Consider the following 14,238-nt stretch of genomic DNA (forward strand, 5'->3'; position numbering starts at 1 on the left):
TAGGGTAGTGTTGTGAACATATAAGGGTGGTGTTGTGAACATACAAGGGTAGTATTGTGAACATACTAAGGTGGTGGTGTGAGCATACAAGGGTGGTGTTGTGAACATACCAGTGTTGTGAACATACCAGGGTAGTGTTGTGAACATATAAGGGTGGTGTTGTGAACATACAAGGGTAGTGTTGTGAACATACTAGAGTGGTGTTGTGAACATACTAGGGTGGTGTTGTGAACATACTAGGCTAGTGTTGTGAACATATAAGGGTGGTGTTGTGAACATACAAGGGTAGTGTTGTGAACATACTAGGGTGGTGGTGTGAACATACTAGAGTGGTGTTGTGAACATACTAGGGTGATGTTGTGAACATACCAGTGTTGTGTTGTGAACATACCAGGGTAGTGTTGTGAACATACTAGGGTAGTGTTATGAACATACTAGGGTGGTGTTGTGAACATACTAGAGTGGTGTTGTGAACATACTAGGGTAGTGTCGTGAACATACCAGGGTAGTGTCGTGAACATACCAGGGTAGTGTTGTGAACATACTAGGGTGGTGTTGTGAAGATACAAGGGTAGTGTTGTGAACATACTAGGGTGGTATTGTGAACATACTAGGGTGGTGTTGTGAACATACTAGGGAGGCGTTGTGAACATACTAGGGTAGTGCCGTGAACATACATTGTTGTTTAACGCCACACTATATTTCAGCAATATTCCAGCTACTTGATCGCGGTCCCGTTAATCGCCTCCAACAACAAACATTGGTTTCGAAGACCATTTCTAAATCGGATGTTGGACCGATCAGTTGGCTGAAGTTTCCCATAGCAATGAATTTACATCAAATTTTATAGTTAATTAGTGATTTATAAGAATATTTAATAGGGATAAATGTCCAAACAGCCACGTGATACCTGTTTTCTATGAGTCAAAATTGTGAACGCACACAGGGCGTCAGGGATACTCACAGTTGGGGACGCTACAGGTCTGCTAATGTCCCCAAACCTGGATAAGAAACAAAACGTGTACGTCAATAACCTGTACATGCCAACGGGAACTGTTTCGTTATCATGGCGGTTGTTTAAAATATCCATCAAAGGGCCCACCTGTCAAACTTATCTGCCCAGGTTAGGGATAATGAATGCAGATGAGTGTGTATACACATCTGCTGTCAGCTGTTGCAGAACAGAATATAGGCGGAGTCTGAGGGACTAGCATGAACCTGAACACTGACTTGCATGGAACCATTACTGCTCTCGAGTCAGCATTGGGCCGACACGGAGGAAAGAGTATCTCAAGGGTCAGGTGAGGTAGAGCAAGATGGATTCTTGCTTCAAACTATGTTTGTTGGATGGACAACAGTTGTGCGACCTTGTACTGCATCGAGCAGTTTCATGAATCAATCGTTTCTGTTGTAAAATGCGTAGCTCGAGCTCGCTTGGGCGACCTGGTCACATGCAACAGGTGATTGGGCCTCTCCAGCTGTGTACTCTCTGGGGCCAGGTTCACAAGGCGGTGGTCAGCGTATGTTAGCGTTTGTTGAGGTTTTGTCTTTCCGAAAGTCGCAGTGCTGCGATCGTGCTGTCGAACGAGATCATAGTTGAATGCTAAGCTGGGCGTCACGTTAAATCTGTCAATTGTATTGATTATTGTATGTCATCTGCACATGTGAGTGAGTAAGATGAGTTGTCCGTGTTCGTGTCGGCTTCATATTTGAGGCGAGCCCCAAGTTTTGCATTTTTTTAGAGTTTTAAAGTTACAGCAATGATAGTTTGCCCATGTGATGTTATATTTATACATTTAAGGAAAGAACAAGAGATTTGTTTATGCAAGAATGGTCAGATTGTATATATTTTTCACCAAGGCTAGATTTATATTGCACCTACAAATCCTTACTACAACCTGAAAAATATCTATCATCGATTAAGACTGTAAATTTAAGAAGATCTTTACCATGACTTTGCTGACAGTCTATGCGATTTCTGTAAAGAAGACTTAGATGATGGACCTGTGAAGATCCGGGGTAGAATATGCCTTCAGCAACCCATGCTTGCCGTGAAAGGCGACTATGCTTGTCGTTTGAGGCGACTAACGGGATCGGATGATCAGGCTCGCTGACTTGGTTGATGCATGTCATCGATCCCAATTGCTTGGATCGATGCTCATGATATCAATCACTTGATTATCTGGTTCAGACTCGATTATTTACAAACCGCCGTCCTATAGCTGGAATATTGCAAACCAACCAACCAACCTTAATGATGAATACCAAGCAGTATTTATATGTCCAGCTTAAACTAACTTAAGGTTAAGGTATTTGCCCTCGTATTATTATCAATATCCTACCATGCACAAGATTGTATTGGCACCCACAACAAATGACGACAGTATTATATTTCAGAAAGCACGTTATATTGAAAAAATTCTGAAATTCCAAAGCCAATATAAACTGAAGCGCACTGTCACAATATGTGAAATATTATCCAATCATTTGTACTATTGGCCTCATAGCCAGACTATACCAAATAAATTAAGTTCTGTTGTAAATGTTTTGGAATATTACAGTAGAAGCAATGATAGTGTGGTGTTTGATGGCATTGCACTAGAAGCAATGTTATTGTGTGTGTTTTGCAGAATTACAGTTGATGCAATATCATTTTTGAATCTTTGCGTATTACAGCAGATGTAATTCGTTGAAGGTGTTTTGCGGTATTCCAGAAGATGAAACGGTATTGTGAATCTGTGCGGTACTGCTATTGTGTGTTTTGCGGTATTACAGTTAAAGCACGACTATTGTGTGTTTTGCGGTAGGTATTACAGTTGAAACACTACTCTAGTGTGTGTTTTGCGGTATTACAGTTAACGCACTACTATAGTGTGTTGTGCGGTTGATGCACTACTGTATATGCTGTGGTATCGTGGGAGATTTGCGGTATTACAGTTAACGCACTACCATAGTGTGTTGTGCGGTTGATGCACTACTGTATATGCTGTGGTATCGTGGGAGATTTGCGGTATTACAGTTAACGCACTACTATAGTGTGTTGTGCGGTTGATGCACTACTGTACATGCTGTGGTATCGTGGGAGATTTGCGGTATTACAGTTAACGCACTACTATAGTGTGTTGTGCGGTTGATGCACTACTGTATATACTGTGGTATCGTGGGAGATTTGCGGTATTATAGTTAACGCACTACTATAGTGTGTTGTGCGGTTGATGCACTACTGTATATGCTGTGGTATCGTGGGAGATTTGCGGTATTACAGTTAACGCACTACTATAGTGTGTTGTGCGGTTGATGCACTTCTGTATATGCTGTGGAATCGTGGGAGATTTGCGGTATTACAGTTAACGCACTACTATAGTGTGTTGTGCGGTTGATGCACTACTGTATATGCTGTGGTATCGTGGGAGATTTGCGGTATTACAGTTAACGCACTACTATAGTGTGTTGTGCGGTTGATGCACTACTGTATATGCTGTGGTATCGTGGGAGATTTGCGGTATTACAGTTAACGCACTACTATAGTGTGTTGTGCGGTTGATGCACTACTGTATATGCTGTGGTATCGTGGGAGATTTGCGGTATTACAGTTAACGCACTACTATAGTGTGTTGTGCGGTTGATGCACTACTGTATATGCTGTGGTATCGTGGGAGATTTGCGGTATTACAGTTAACGCACTACTATAGTGTGTTGTGCGGTTGATGCACTACTGTATATGCTGTGGTATCGTGGGAGATTTGCGGTATTACAGTTAACGCACTACTATAGTGTGTTGTGCGGTTGATGCACTACTGTATATGCTGTGGTATCGTGGGAGATTTGCGGTATTACAGTTAACGCACTACTATAGTGTGTTGTGCGGTTGATGCACTACTGTATATACTGTGGTATCGTGGGAGATTTGCGGTATTATAGTTAACGCACTACTATAGTGTGTTGTGCGGTTGATGCACTACTGTATATGCTGTGGTATCGTGGGAGATTTGCGGTATTATAGTTAACGCACTACTATAGTGTGTTGTGCGGTTGATGCACTACTGTATATACTGTGGAATCGTGGGAGATTTGCGGTATTATAGTTAACGCACTACTATAGTGTGTTGTGCGGTTGATGCACTACTGTATATGCTGTGGAATCGTGGGAGATTTGCGGTATTATAGTTAACGCACTACTATAGTGTGTTGTGCGGTTGATGCACTACTGTATATGCTGTGGAATCGTGGGAGATATGCGGTATTATAGTAGAATCAATGGCATTGTGAATCTTTTGCGGTATTACTTTTGATGCAATAATATTGCGGTGTTTTTGTAAAAATACAGTTCAACCAATGTTAGTGTAAATCGTTGCGGTTTTCGTTATATATGCAGTGATATTGTGGAACATTTTCGGTATTACAGTCGATGCAATGATATTGTGTGTGTTTAGAATATTATTTAATATGTTTAATATTACAATTGAAGCAATAGCATGGTGAGCATTCTGTGGTCTTGCAGTAGAAGTAATGATATTGTGGGTGTTTTTGAAATATTACAGTTGAAGCAATGTTTGTGTGAATCTGTGGTATCAGTATATGCGTTGGTATTTTGGGACATGTGCAGTATTATAGTAGAAACACGGATATTTTTATAACATTTTATAACATTTAATGCAATGATATTGCGAAACTTTGCGGTATTACATCAGGGGCAATGACATTTTATTATTGTGTGTGGTTTGTAATATCACATTTGAAGCAATGCTAGTGTGAAGATTTTGAAACATTCATGTTGATACAATGATATCGTGGGAATATTACAATATTACAGTCGATGCACCGATACTGTAGGGAATTTGCGATATCATAGTTGAAGCAATATCATGGGTGTTTTCTAATGTCATAGTAGATGCAATAGCATTGTGAATGTTTTCAGTATTACAGTAGATACAAATTAATGATATTGTGAGCGTTTGGTTTTGAGTTTAAGCAACGATGTTGTAAATCGTTGTGGTATTACCGAAGGTGCAATGCTATTGTAGGTATTGCAGTCCCCTCTAGACTAAACACTAGTTTTCTGTATTGCAGCCACCTCTAGACTTGACACTAGTGTCCTGTATTGCAGTCCCCTCTAGACTTAACACTATTTTTCTGTATTGCAGTCACCTCTAGACATGACACGAGTTTTTTGTATTGCAGTCACCTCGAGACATGACACTAGTTTTCTGTATTGCAGTCACCTCTAGAGTTAACACTATTTTTCTGTATTGCAGTCACCTCTAGACATGACACTAGTTTTCTGTATTGCAGTCACCTCTAGACTTAACACTAATTTTCTGTATTGCCATCACCTCTAGACTTACAACTAGTTTTCTTTATTTTCAGACGATGAAGGGAGATGGAAAATACCGCTATCGCATTTCACCTCCAAGAAACACGGTGTGGACGACAAACTCCAGAACAAGCGGATCAGGTAAATTTCACATACAACGCATCTTAAAATATTGGACTATTGATTAAAACTAGTTCGTTTCCTGAAGAAATATAGTTTTATACCCACTGTAAAAGAAAACTGAATACTTACGTACTGATGGAACGAAATGCAGGAACAGAATCATGTGTTCGATATGTGTCTCAAATGTGTCTTGTTGACAATTTTGAATGAGACAGGTTCTATCATATTGCTCAGTGACGCATTGTCCTTATATGGACTATTTTAATGCCACGTGTTCCTTTATTTCTCTGGATAAACATATTACAATACAGTGTGCATTTGTATTGAGTAGAATTCATGTCAAGCTTGGGCGGTTGGGTCGCCTTATGGTTAAAGCTTTCGCTAGTCGCGCCGAAGACCCGGGTTCGATTTCCGACATGTGTACAATGTGTGAAGCCCATTTCTGGTGTCCCCCGCCGTGATATTGCTGGAATATTGCTAAAAGCGGCGTAAAACCATACTCACTCATGTCAAGCTTCTGATCCAGCCGGGGCGGTCGGGCAGCCTAGTGGTTAAAGCGTTCGCTCGTCACGCCGAAGACCCGGGTTCGATTTCCGACATGTGTACAATGTGTGAAGCCCATTTCTGGTGTCCCCCGTCGCGATATTGCTGGAATATTGCTATAAGTGGCGTAAAACCATACTCACTCATGTCAAGCTTCTGATCCAGCCAGTCGCTGTGATACAGTGAGGCGTCATGAGTACAGTTGGTGCACACGCGGGTCCCAGGTTATATCTACCCAATTTCACTCACGTAACGTCACTTCCCATGTGTCCAGGTCCTACTACAAGGCGCAGGACCGACTGATCGAGTCGTTCGAGGAGCTGCAGTTGGAGATTAATGATGCCATGCTTGACTCCAATGATGTCAATGTGCTCCAGAAGAAGGCGTTGTTTTACGCCCGACTGACGTTTGGTGTCAACTGTGTAAGTGCATCCATGCTGGAAACCAATAGGTTCCACCAAGCATATTCTGCCAGCTAAGAATTACATGATGTTTGTCGTAAAATGGGGTATTGATTATGCTATCAACCAATGGTTTCTCAGCGGTGGTGAAGATGTAACATTGTTGACTTTCACGTAAAACAACATTTATTCGCGTGATCTATAAGAAACAGGGGCGGTCGGATAGCCTTGTGGTGAAAGTGTTCGCTCGTCACCCAGAAGACCCGGGTTTGATTCCCGACATGGGTACAATGTGTGAAGCCCATTTCTGGTGTCCCCAACCGTGATATCGCTGGATTATTGCGAAAAGCGGCGTAAAACCATAATCACTCACTCAATATCAGAAATATTTCTGTCTGCGGCATGATAACTGTGTTATTGCTGACTCCGGTCTGATGCATATGTAACAATGCTGACTATGTGTCGTATTGATGGGGATGGCGTAATACAACTGTAATGTAGGGCATCGGCCCTGTGATTAGTTTATAATTTTGCTGACTGTTACTTCAGGTGGCCATTAGGGCGGTGGGGTAGCCTTGTGGTAAAAGCGTTCGCTCGTCACGCAGAAGACCCGGGTTCGATTCCCCACATGGGTATCATATGTGAAGCCCATTTCTAGTGTCCCCCGCCGTGATATTGCTGGAATATTGCTAAAAACGGCGTAAAATCCAACTACCTCAGTCAGGTAGCCATGGCAGTGATATAACTGTTTTATTGTCACCACAATGTAACACGCTTCACATCACCATGTTACTGATTGCATGGAAACAGCCATCTTCCCGGGGCAAGAGAGTTAACTGACACGCAAGGGTGGAAACTGGACTTTTATAGTCAGTTAACTCACTTGCCTCTGGAAGATGGGAAACAACATCCACCTCGCCACTTTGCTGACGTATTGTAATAGCGTTCACCTCGCCTTGTTGCTGCTTACATTGTGATGGTGTTAAAATCGCCATGTTGCAGCTACTTCTCATAGCGAAAGCAGTGGCCAGCACCCTCTCTGGCTCCATTGCCATAATCTCCAGTCTGGTGGACAGCATCGTCGACCTCGCGTCAGGCATCATTCTGTGGTGGGCAACCAAGGCCGTGAAGAAGAGAGACCCCTACATATACCCTCAAGGTGAGACACCCTCAGATGTACCCAAATGTGAGACAACCAATAAAGACACCATATATCAAGCTGAGATATATATACTCTCAAAAATGAGACTTGGCTACATATCTAGCCCCTACACATATACTCAAGGTGAGAGATACCCACATGTACCCCAATGTAAAGCAGTGCTACGTATACCTAAATGTAAGACACCCTTACATGCACCCCAATGTAAGACACGGCTACATATACCCCAATGTAAGACACCCACACATACACCCCAATGTAAGACACCCTTACATACACCCCCATGTAAGACACTGCTACATGCACCCCATGTAAGACAATGCTACATGCACCCTAATGTGAGACACCCTTACATACACTCACCTTCCTAATTGATCTAAATATTTCCTTACTGAAATTACTTATTAAACCCATCCCCTACCCACACAAGGCAACCCCGCTCACCCCCTCCACACAACCCAACCTGCCCCTAATCACGCTCACCCCCTCCACACAACCCCCTCCACACAACCCCAACCTGCCCCTCACTCCCTCCATACAACCCCAACTTGCCCCTCACCCCCTCCACACAACCTCAACCTGCCCCTAATCACGCTCACCCCCTCCACACAACCCCCTCCACACAACCCCAACCTGCCCCTCACTCCCTCCATACAACCCCAACTTGCCCCTCACCCCCTCCACACAACCTCAACCTGCCCCTAATCACGCTCACCCCCTCCACACAACCCCCTCCACACAACCCCAACCTGCCCCTCACCCCCTCCACACAACCTCAACCTGCCCCTAATCAGACTCACCCCTTACACACAACCCCAACCTGCCCCTCACCCCGCTCACCCCCTCCACACAACCCCAACCTGCCCCTAATCACGCTCACCCCCTCTACACAACCTCAACCTGTCCCTAATCACGCTCACCCCCTCCACACAACCCCAACCTGCCCCTAATCACGCTCACCCCCTCTACACAACCTCAACCTGCCCCTAATCACGCTCACCCCCTCCACACAACCTCAACCTGCCCCTCACCCCGCTCACCCCCTACACACAACCCTAACCTGCCCCTAATCACGCTCACGTCCTACAACAGATTTAGGGAAGGGCTGCTACTGGCATACATTAGCCTAATTACTTGTAAATTTGTTTATTTCACAAAGGACTGTCGGCATTCATTTCACTATCAGGTCAGCATGCGCTGGTGGTGGAACTATTTCTGTTGAAATTCAACCACGTGATGTTTTGTGCAGTGACCTTGTTCTGGAATCTTGTAAAATCATTCAAATGTTTATTATTATATTCAGGAATGATCTTGAATGTCAAGCATATGCATTACAGTTGTGTGTTATCAAGTGCAGTGGGATAAAATGTCGAAAAGGGATAGAAGGTTGAGAGTCTTTTAGGCATTTAGAAGTTGGGTGTAACCATGACAAGGAGTTGTGTTGTGGATAATATACAAGTTGTCATCCATAATAATTCTCCTTGTCATAAATAGAAAGTTTTTTTTCAGAATACAGTCTTTTCAGCGGAATTACATTTAGAAATGTCATAAACTGAATATATTTGACTGACTTCATGTATAATCTAATCGGAATGTTACTGTGAGCATAAAATTCAATTCGAATTGCGTATTCTTGTGAAAAGAATGAAAAGGCGAGTAAAGGCAGCAAATATATAAAAAAAACAAAAAACACTCAACATGCAGAAAGTTTTTTTCATTTTTGAACTTTCAGGTCGGACAAAGCTGGAGCCTGTCGCCATCACCATCCTCTCCGTGCTAATGGCGGCCGCCTCCCTCCAACTGACTCGAGAGTCCATAACGAAGATCATCTCAATCTCCTCTGGGACGGCCGGACTTCCAGTAGTCGATATCCCCGTCTTCGCCATCGCTGGAGGAACCGTTGGTAGGTCGTTGGTGACGATGGTTAAAGAGGCACTACACTACATGTTTCCTCTCCAAGCACCGATCTTACTGTCTGTAGTCTGTTGTTGGTAAACATTTTACCAATCTGTGTTGTAGGTACCAATCTTACCGATTTGGGCTGTAGGTACCAAGTTTACCAATCTGTGTTGAAAGTGCTGAATTTACCATTCGCTGTTGTCCAAATTGATCGATCTGTGTTGAGGTACCAATTTTACCAGTCTGTATTGTTGATACCAAGTTTACAAATGTGTATTGTTGGTAACACGGTTAACTGTCTGTGTTCTTGGTATGAGGTTAAGATGTCAGTCTGGGTCTGTATTTTTGGTTTAAAGTTTAACTGTCTGTATTGTAGGTGCTAAGTTGGTGCTGTGGTTGCTATGCCGACGTATCCCGTCACCTTCGGTACAGACCCTGGCACTTGATCATAGGAACGACGTGTGCTCCAACGCCGTAGCCATCGCATGCGGCTATGTGGGTACGTGCTGCTGATTCTTCTGGCCCAGTTGGATGACACACGTCATCAGAACCATAAATCTTACGATCAAATGAGAAGACGTCAAGAAGTCATGTCCAATCAAATTACATTGTGTGCGAGAGCAAATTTTTAAACACTATGCATTTCTCTTTCTTCTTTCAACCATTGGCGAAAACGAGTCGGAAACAAAGGTGTAAGGTTTCTGATAAGAGATGGTGATGAAGGCATTACTATCTAAACGGATCCGGGGTAGAAAAGGTGGAATAGGTCTTCAGCAACCTATGCTTGCTGTAGGCGACTGTGCTTGTCGTTAAAAGGCGACCAACTGGATCGGGTGGACAGGCTACCTGACTTGGTTGATACATGTCATCGATCCCAATTGCGTCGATGGATGCCCATGATGTCAGACACTGGATTGTCTGGTCCAGACTCGTTTATTTACAGATCGCCGTCACACAGCTGGAATATTGCCGAATACGGCGTTAAACAACAAACAAAGAAACTATGCAAACGTAGTTATGGTAACGAAAATCATTTTCGTATAATGACCCAGACTCTCTAGTAATTTGTTCTCAGGGCCACTTTTGCCCCGCGTCAATCACTGGATTGTCTGGCCGAGACTCGATTATTTACAGACCGCCGTCATATGGCTGGAATATTGCTGAGTGCGGCGTTAAACAACAAACAAACAAACAAACAAAAACTAAACGTGTGCCCCGCAAATCCAACAAGGTGAGATATCTGAAACACAAGGGCAATCATGTTATAAGCATGTTGTCATGAATGAATCCCATGAGGACACTGACATAGATCTGGTCCCAAGTACCTCACGCTAAAAGGCAACTTAAATGGACAGGATGGTCAGGCCCTGTGAATTGTCTTGCTTGTCATCCTACCTTGACGGCATGGATCAGCGGTAGCGCGTTCTGGTGCTGCAATGTTGTTTGCCTATCAAGATTCGATTAGCTCATTTAGCTGGAATTTTGTTGACTGTGGCAGTAAACGACATTCACTCACAATTTCTAGATACCAGTGTAAGCGGTAATGTGGTCTGTGATCTGTGATAGGTGTCCCATGCAACGTATCTCGGTTTTAGAATAAATGGAAACATCTCCCCCAATCTGAATTGCAGGGTCGATCGAGATGAAAAAGCTGACTGGCATATCAGGCCTGAGCTACGTGGATCCCGCCGGCGCCATCCTCATCAGCTTGTACATCGTCTACAACTGGTGGCAGACTGGGGCAGGTAACGTGTACTTGGGAGTATGAGTGAGTTGGTTGAATGTCTCTTTTTACGGTATTCCAGTTCTATTAGGGCATGTCAGCTTACTGTGAGGAGAAAAGCCTCGAGCACCGGTATGCTGACAAACCAAGAAATTTGGGCAAATCAGTATTCAAAGCCACCGTCTTAAATCTCTGGCGTGCCTAAATGACGCAACTGTGCACATTGAATTGCGGCAACAAAGATGACCAGTGCCTCCGTGTTTGGAGGACCGTGAGTCCCTAAATGAGTTGAGCAGTATTCCAGTTTTAGCGAACACTTTAGTGAGTAAGTGAGTACTGTTTTACGCCGCTTTTAGCAATATTCCACCAATATCACGTCGGGGGACACCAGAAATGGGCTTCACATATTGTACCCATGTGGGGAATCTCACCCGGGCCTTCGGCGTGACGAGCGAACGGTTTAACCACTAGGGTACTCACGGAAATGAAAAAAACCCTGTTTTTTCGACCTCGGATCTTAAATAAATGCAGTTAATATACAAAATATGTAAATATTCAAACAACTAAATTAGTACTAATTGGGCCGTGGCACAAATACAGCGTATCAAATGTTTTTATGCCTTTTTACACGTAAAAGTGTGTAAAAATGTGAATAAAACAGACTATTGTGAAACAGGGCATAACCAGGTGTAAGTAGATCAAGGTGACCTATGACACCTTGACGACAGGTGAGAACAGGTGCATAATGCCTATAGTCTGTTTCTGCTATGTCAATTTGGACTTAGTTTTATTTTTGAATGTTGAAAGTGCCGACAAATTACCTCCTGTAAAGTACATTGTGTATTGTTCACTGAGATCAAACTAGCAAATCCAGACTAGTACTTTTCGAGTTGTTTTGTTATTTCGTATTTACAGCTACGTAACACTTTGTGTCGATTTTAAAATTGAGAAAAACAGGGTTTTTTTCATTTCCTTGAGTACTTAGGCTACCCCACCATCCCAGCGAACACTCGAACTATAGACTATGACAGAGGTAGATGCAACCTTTGGTACTGTGTGTTTCAGAGCAAATCCGACTTCTGACAGGCTACACGGCTCGGCCGGAGTTTCTCAGCAAGTTGACATGGATATGCGTAAACCACCATAAAAAGATACTGCACATCGATACAGTGAGTGGACCAGCTACCAACACAAACATAATTATTTTTTTTAAATGGTTTTTTATTTATGAAAACAATGACAACAATATTATCACATGGAGTATGCCTTGTTCATTGCAATACAACAAAAGTATCACGATTATTGATTATTGAGAACGCATTCCTGACAAGCCAGTGTTTTATATATCCATTCTATTATGATAAATATCCTCGTTCCAAAGGCCACTTTTTATTAATTGAGCCAGTGAGTGTATTTTGACAAGGCTGTGTTTCATAATATACAGTTCAACATTTGATCGGGATACTGATATACAGTAACCTAGGTTATAACGAACTCAGAGGGGCCACTAATTTTAGTTCGTTATAACCGTAGTTCATTATAAGGATATATACAGCAAATGCCCTGGACAAAAAAAACAGTGTTATATCCGTCAGTTCGTTATAAGCGTGTTCGTTATGAAAGTAGTTTACTGTAGTGTTTATTCAACTTGAAATAAAGCTGCCCATGCGTCATTCACATGGCAAATTGTAAGACTGTTCGAATAAAACAAATCCAAGCAATCAGTCACATTCAGATCCCACCTGGATACCCAAATCCCTATCAAATGTTGGGCAGTATAGAATGGAAATGTAGGGCACAGATTAATTAGGATGTTGACAATAAACATGGCTGTTTTCCAGGTGAGGGCGTTCCATTTTGGCAACAACTTCTTGGTCGAGGTTGACATCGTGCTTCCGGAAGCGATGTCCATGAAGGAGGCTCACGACATCGGCGAGCCGTTGCAGCTGAAGTTGGAGGCGTTGCCGGAAGTGGAGAGAGCGTTCGTCCACTTAGACTACGAATATACACACAATCCGAAATCTGAACACAAGATCGTATGAGTAAAAGAATAATGGGTTGAGTGAGACAATGTAATCTATTACGCACAACTCTATTTAGAGGAATGATGATGCTTTGTGATTGTGAAACATTTATATCTGATACGCCTCCAATACGATACAACTCCAAACAGTGAATTCTGGCGCCTAAGACAACAGGGCCACTTTTGCAACCCCCCTCCCTCAAGACGAAATGGGGGTATGAGAGGGCAGAGATGAATGTCTCCACTACAGATAACCCGGGTTTTACTCAGAAAATAGGGAATGAGATGAATTAATGAAAAAAAACCTTGAACTCTGAACAAATAAAAAACGAGACAAAGCGTTCACATTTCAAGACTGGAGTCTACACCCCACATGCTCAGTGAAACCTTGTTTAACTGGACTTACCGTGGTCAGTGAAATCGCAAAAGAAATATGGACGTTACCGTTCTAAGTGAAATCTCAATAAGCAAGAACATCACCTTTCCCAGTGACATTGTCAAGGCACAAGGACTATACATTCCCAGTGAAATTGTCGCAAGGATGTAAAAGTAAAAGCTGATATAAAAATGTTAAAACGTGTGTATATGATATGTTTGAATGCAAATTTGGCGTGTGCCAAAGATGTATATTGAGTTTTATTTTCCTTTTGCATAAATGAATTAGTATCGGAAATCCATAAAGGGTATTCAATTACATCCAGATGTTGTTCAACTCATTCTTATATTATTTGCAGATGATATTATCATGTTCTCAACCGCCACCGGGGACTTTCAAATGCAAATTTATGATCCAGGAAACTACTGTGATAAATTTAAACTCACTAAAGATATTTTCATAAAAAAAAACAATGAAAAATGGCCCTTTGATGGTTTATAATTGAAGAATATACAAATCCTTGGTTACATGAATTACAAGTAATTTTTATACGATATCGAAAAAGGTCACTTTAATGCATGTAAAATGGTGTAAAAACCGACACATCTTGCGCAATGGTTTATGTGGCTGAGTTCCTCAGATTGTCACAGCTAAATGTACTGACTGAAACTGCT

At 42.5% G+C, this 14,238-nt stretch overlaps 1 protein-coding gene across 8 annotated transcripts in view; it reads left to right on the top strand.

Moving 5' to 3' along the window:
• Positions 1-13,884, top strand: part of LOC124126506 (metal tolerance protein 5-like) — a 29,602-nt gene extending 15,718 nt beyond the window's left edge. For 7 of the 8 annotated variants that reach the window (XM_046489955.2, XM_046489956.2, XM_046489957.2 and 4 more), the window contains 8 exons: positions 5,368-5,455; positions 6,255-6,402; positions 7,384-7,540; positions 9,276-9,446; positions 9,819-9,941; positions 11,074-11,187; positions 12,231-12,334; positions 13,007-13,884. In XM_046489955.2, the coding sequence (XP_046345911.2) occupies positions 5,368-5,455; positions 6,255-6,402; positions 7,384-7,540; positions 9,276-9,446; positions 9,819-9,941; positions 11,074-11,187; positions 12,231-12,334; positions 13,007-13,207 (1,106 nt within the window). In that variant the 3' untranslated portion in view covers positions 13,208-13,884. Of the gene's footprint in view, positions 1-1,154; positions 1,302-5,367; positions 5,456-6,254; positions 6,403-7,383; positions 7,541-9,275; positions 9,447-9,818; positions 9,942-11,073; positions 11,188-12,230; positions 12,335-13,006 lie in introns of those variants that run through there. The other variant, XM_046489964.2, reaches the window with a different exon arrangement.
• Positions 13,885-14,238: the final 354 nt, after the last annotated feature.

Source organism: Haliotis rufescens, unplaced genomic scaffold (assembly GCF_023055435.1).
Source record: "Haliotis rufescens isolate VD_foot unplaced genomic scaffold, xgHalRufe1.0.p SCAF_13, whole genome shotgun sequence".
NCBI classification, from domain to species: domain Eukaryota; kingdom Metazoa; phylum Mollusca; class Gastropoda; order Lepetellida; family Haliotidae; genus Haliotis; species Haliotis rufescens.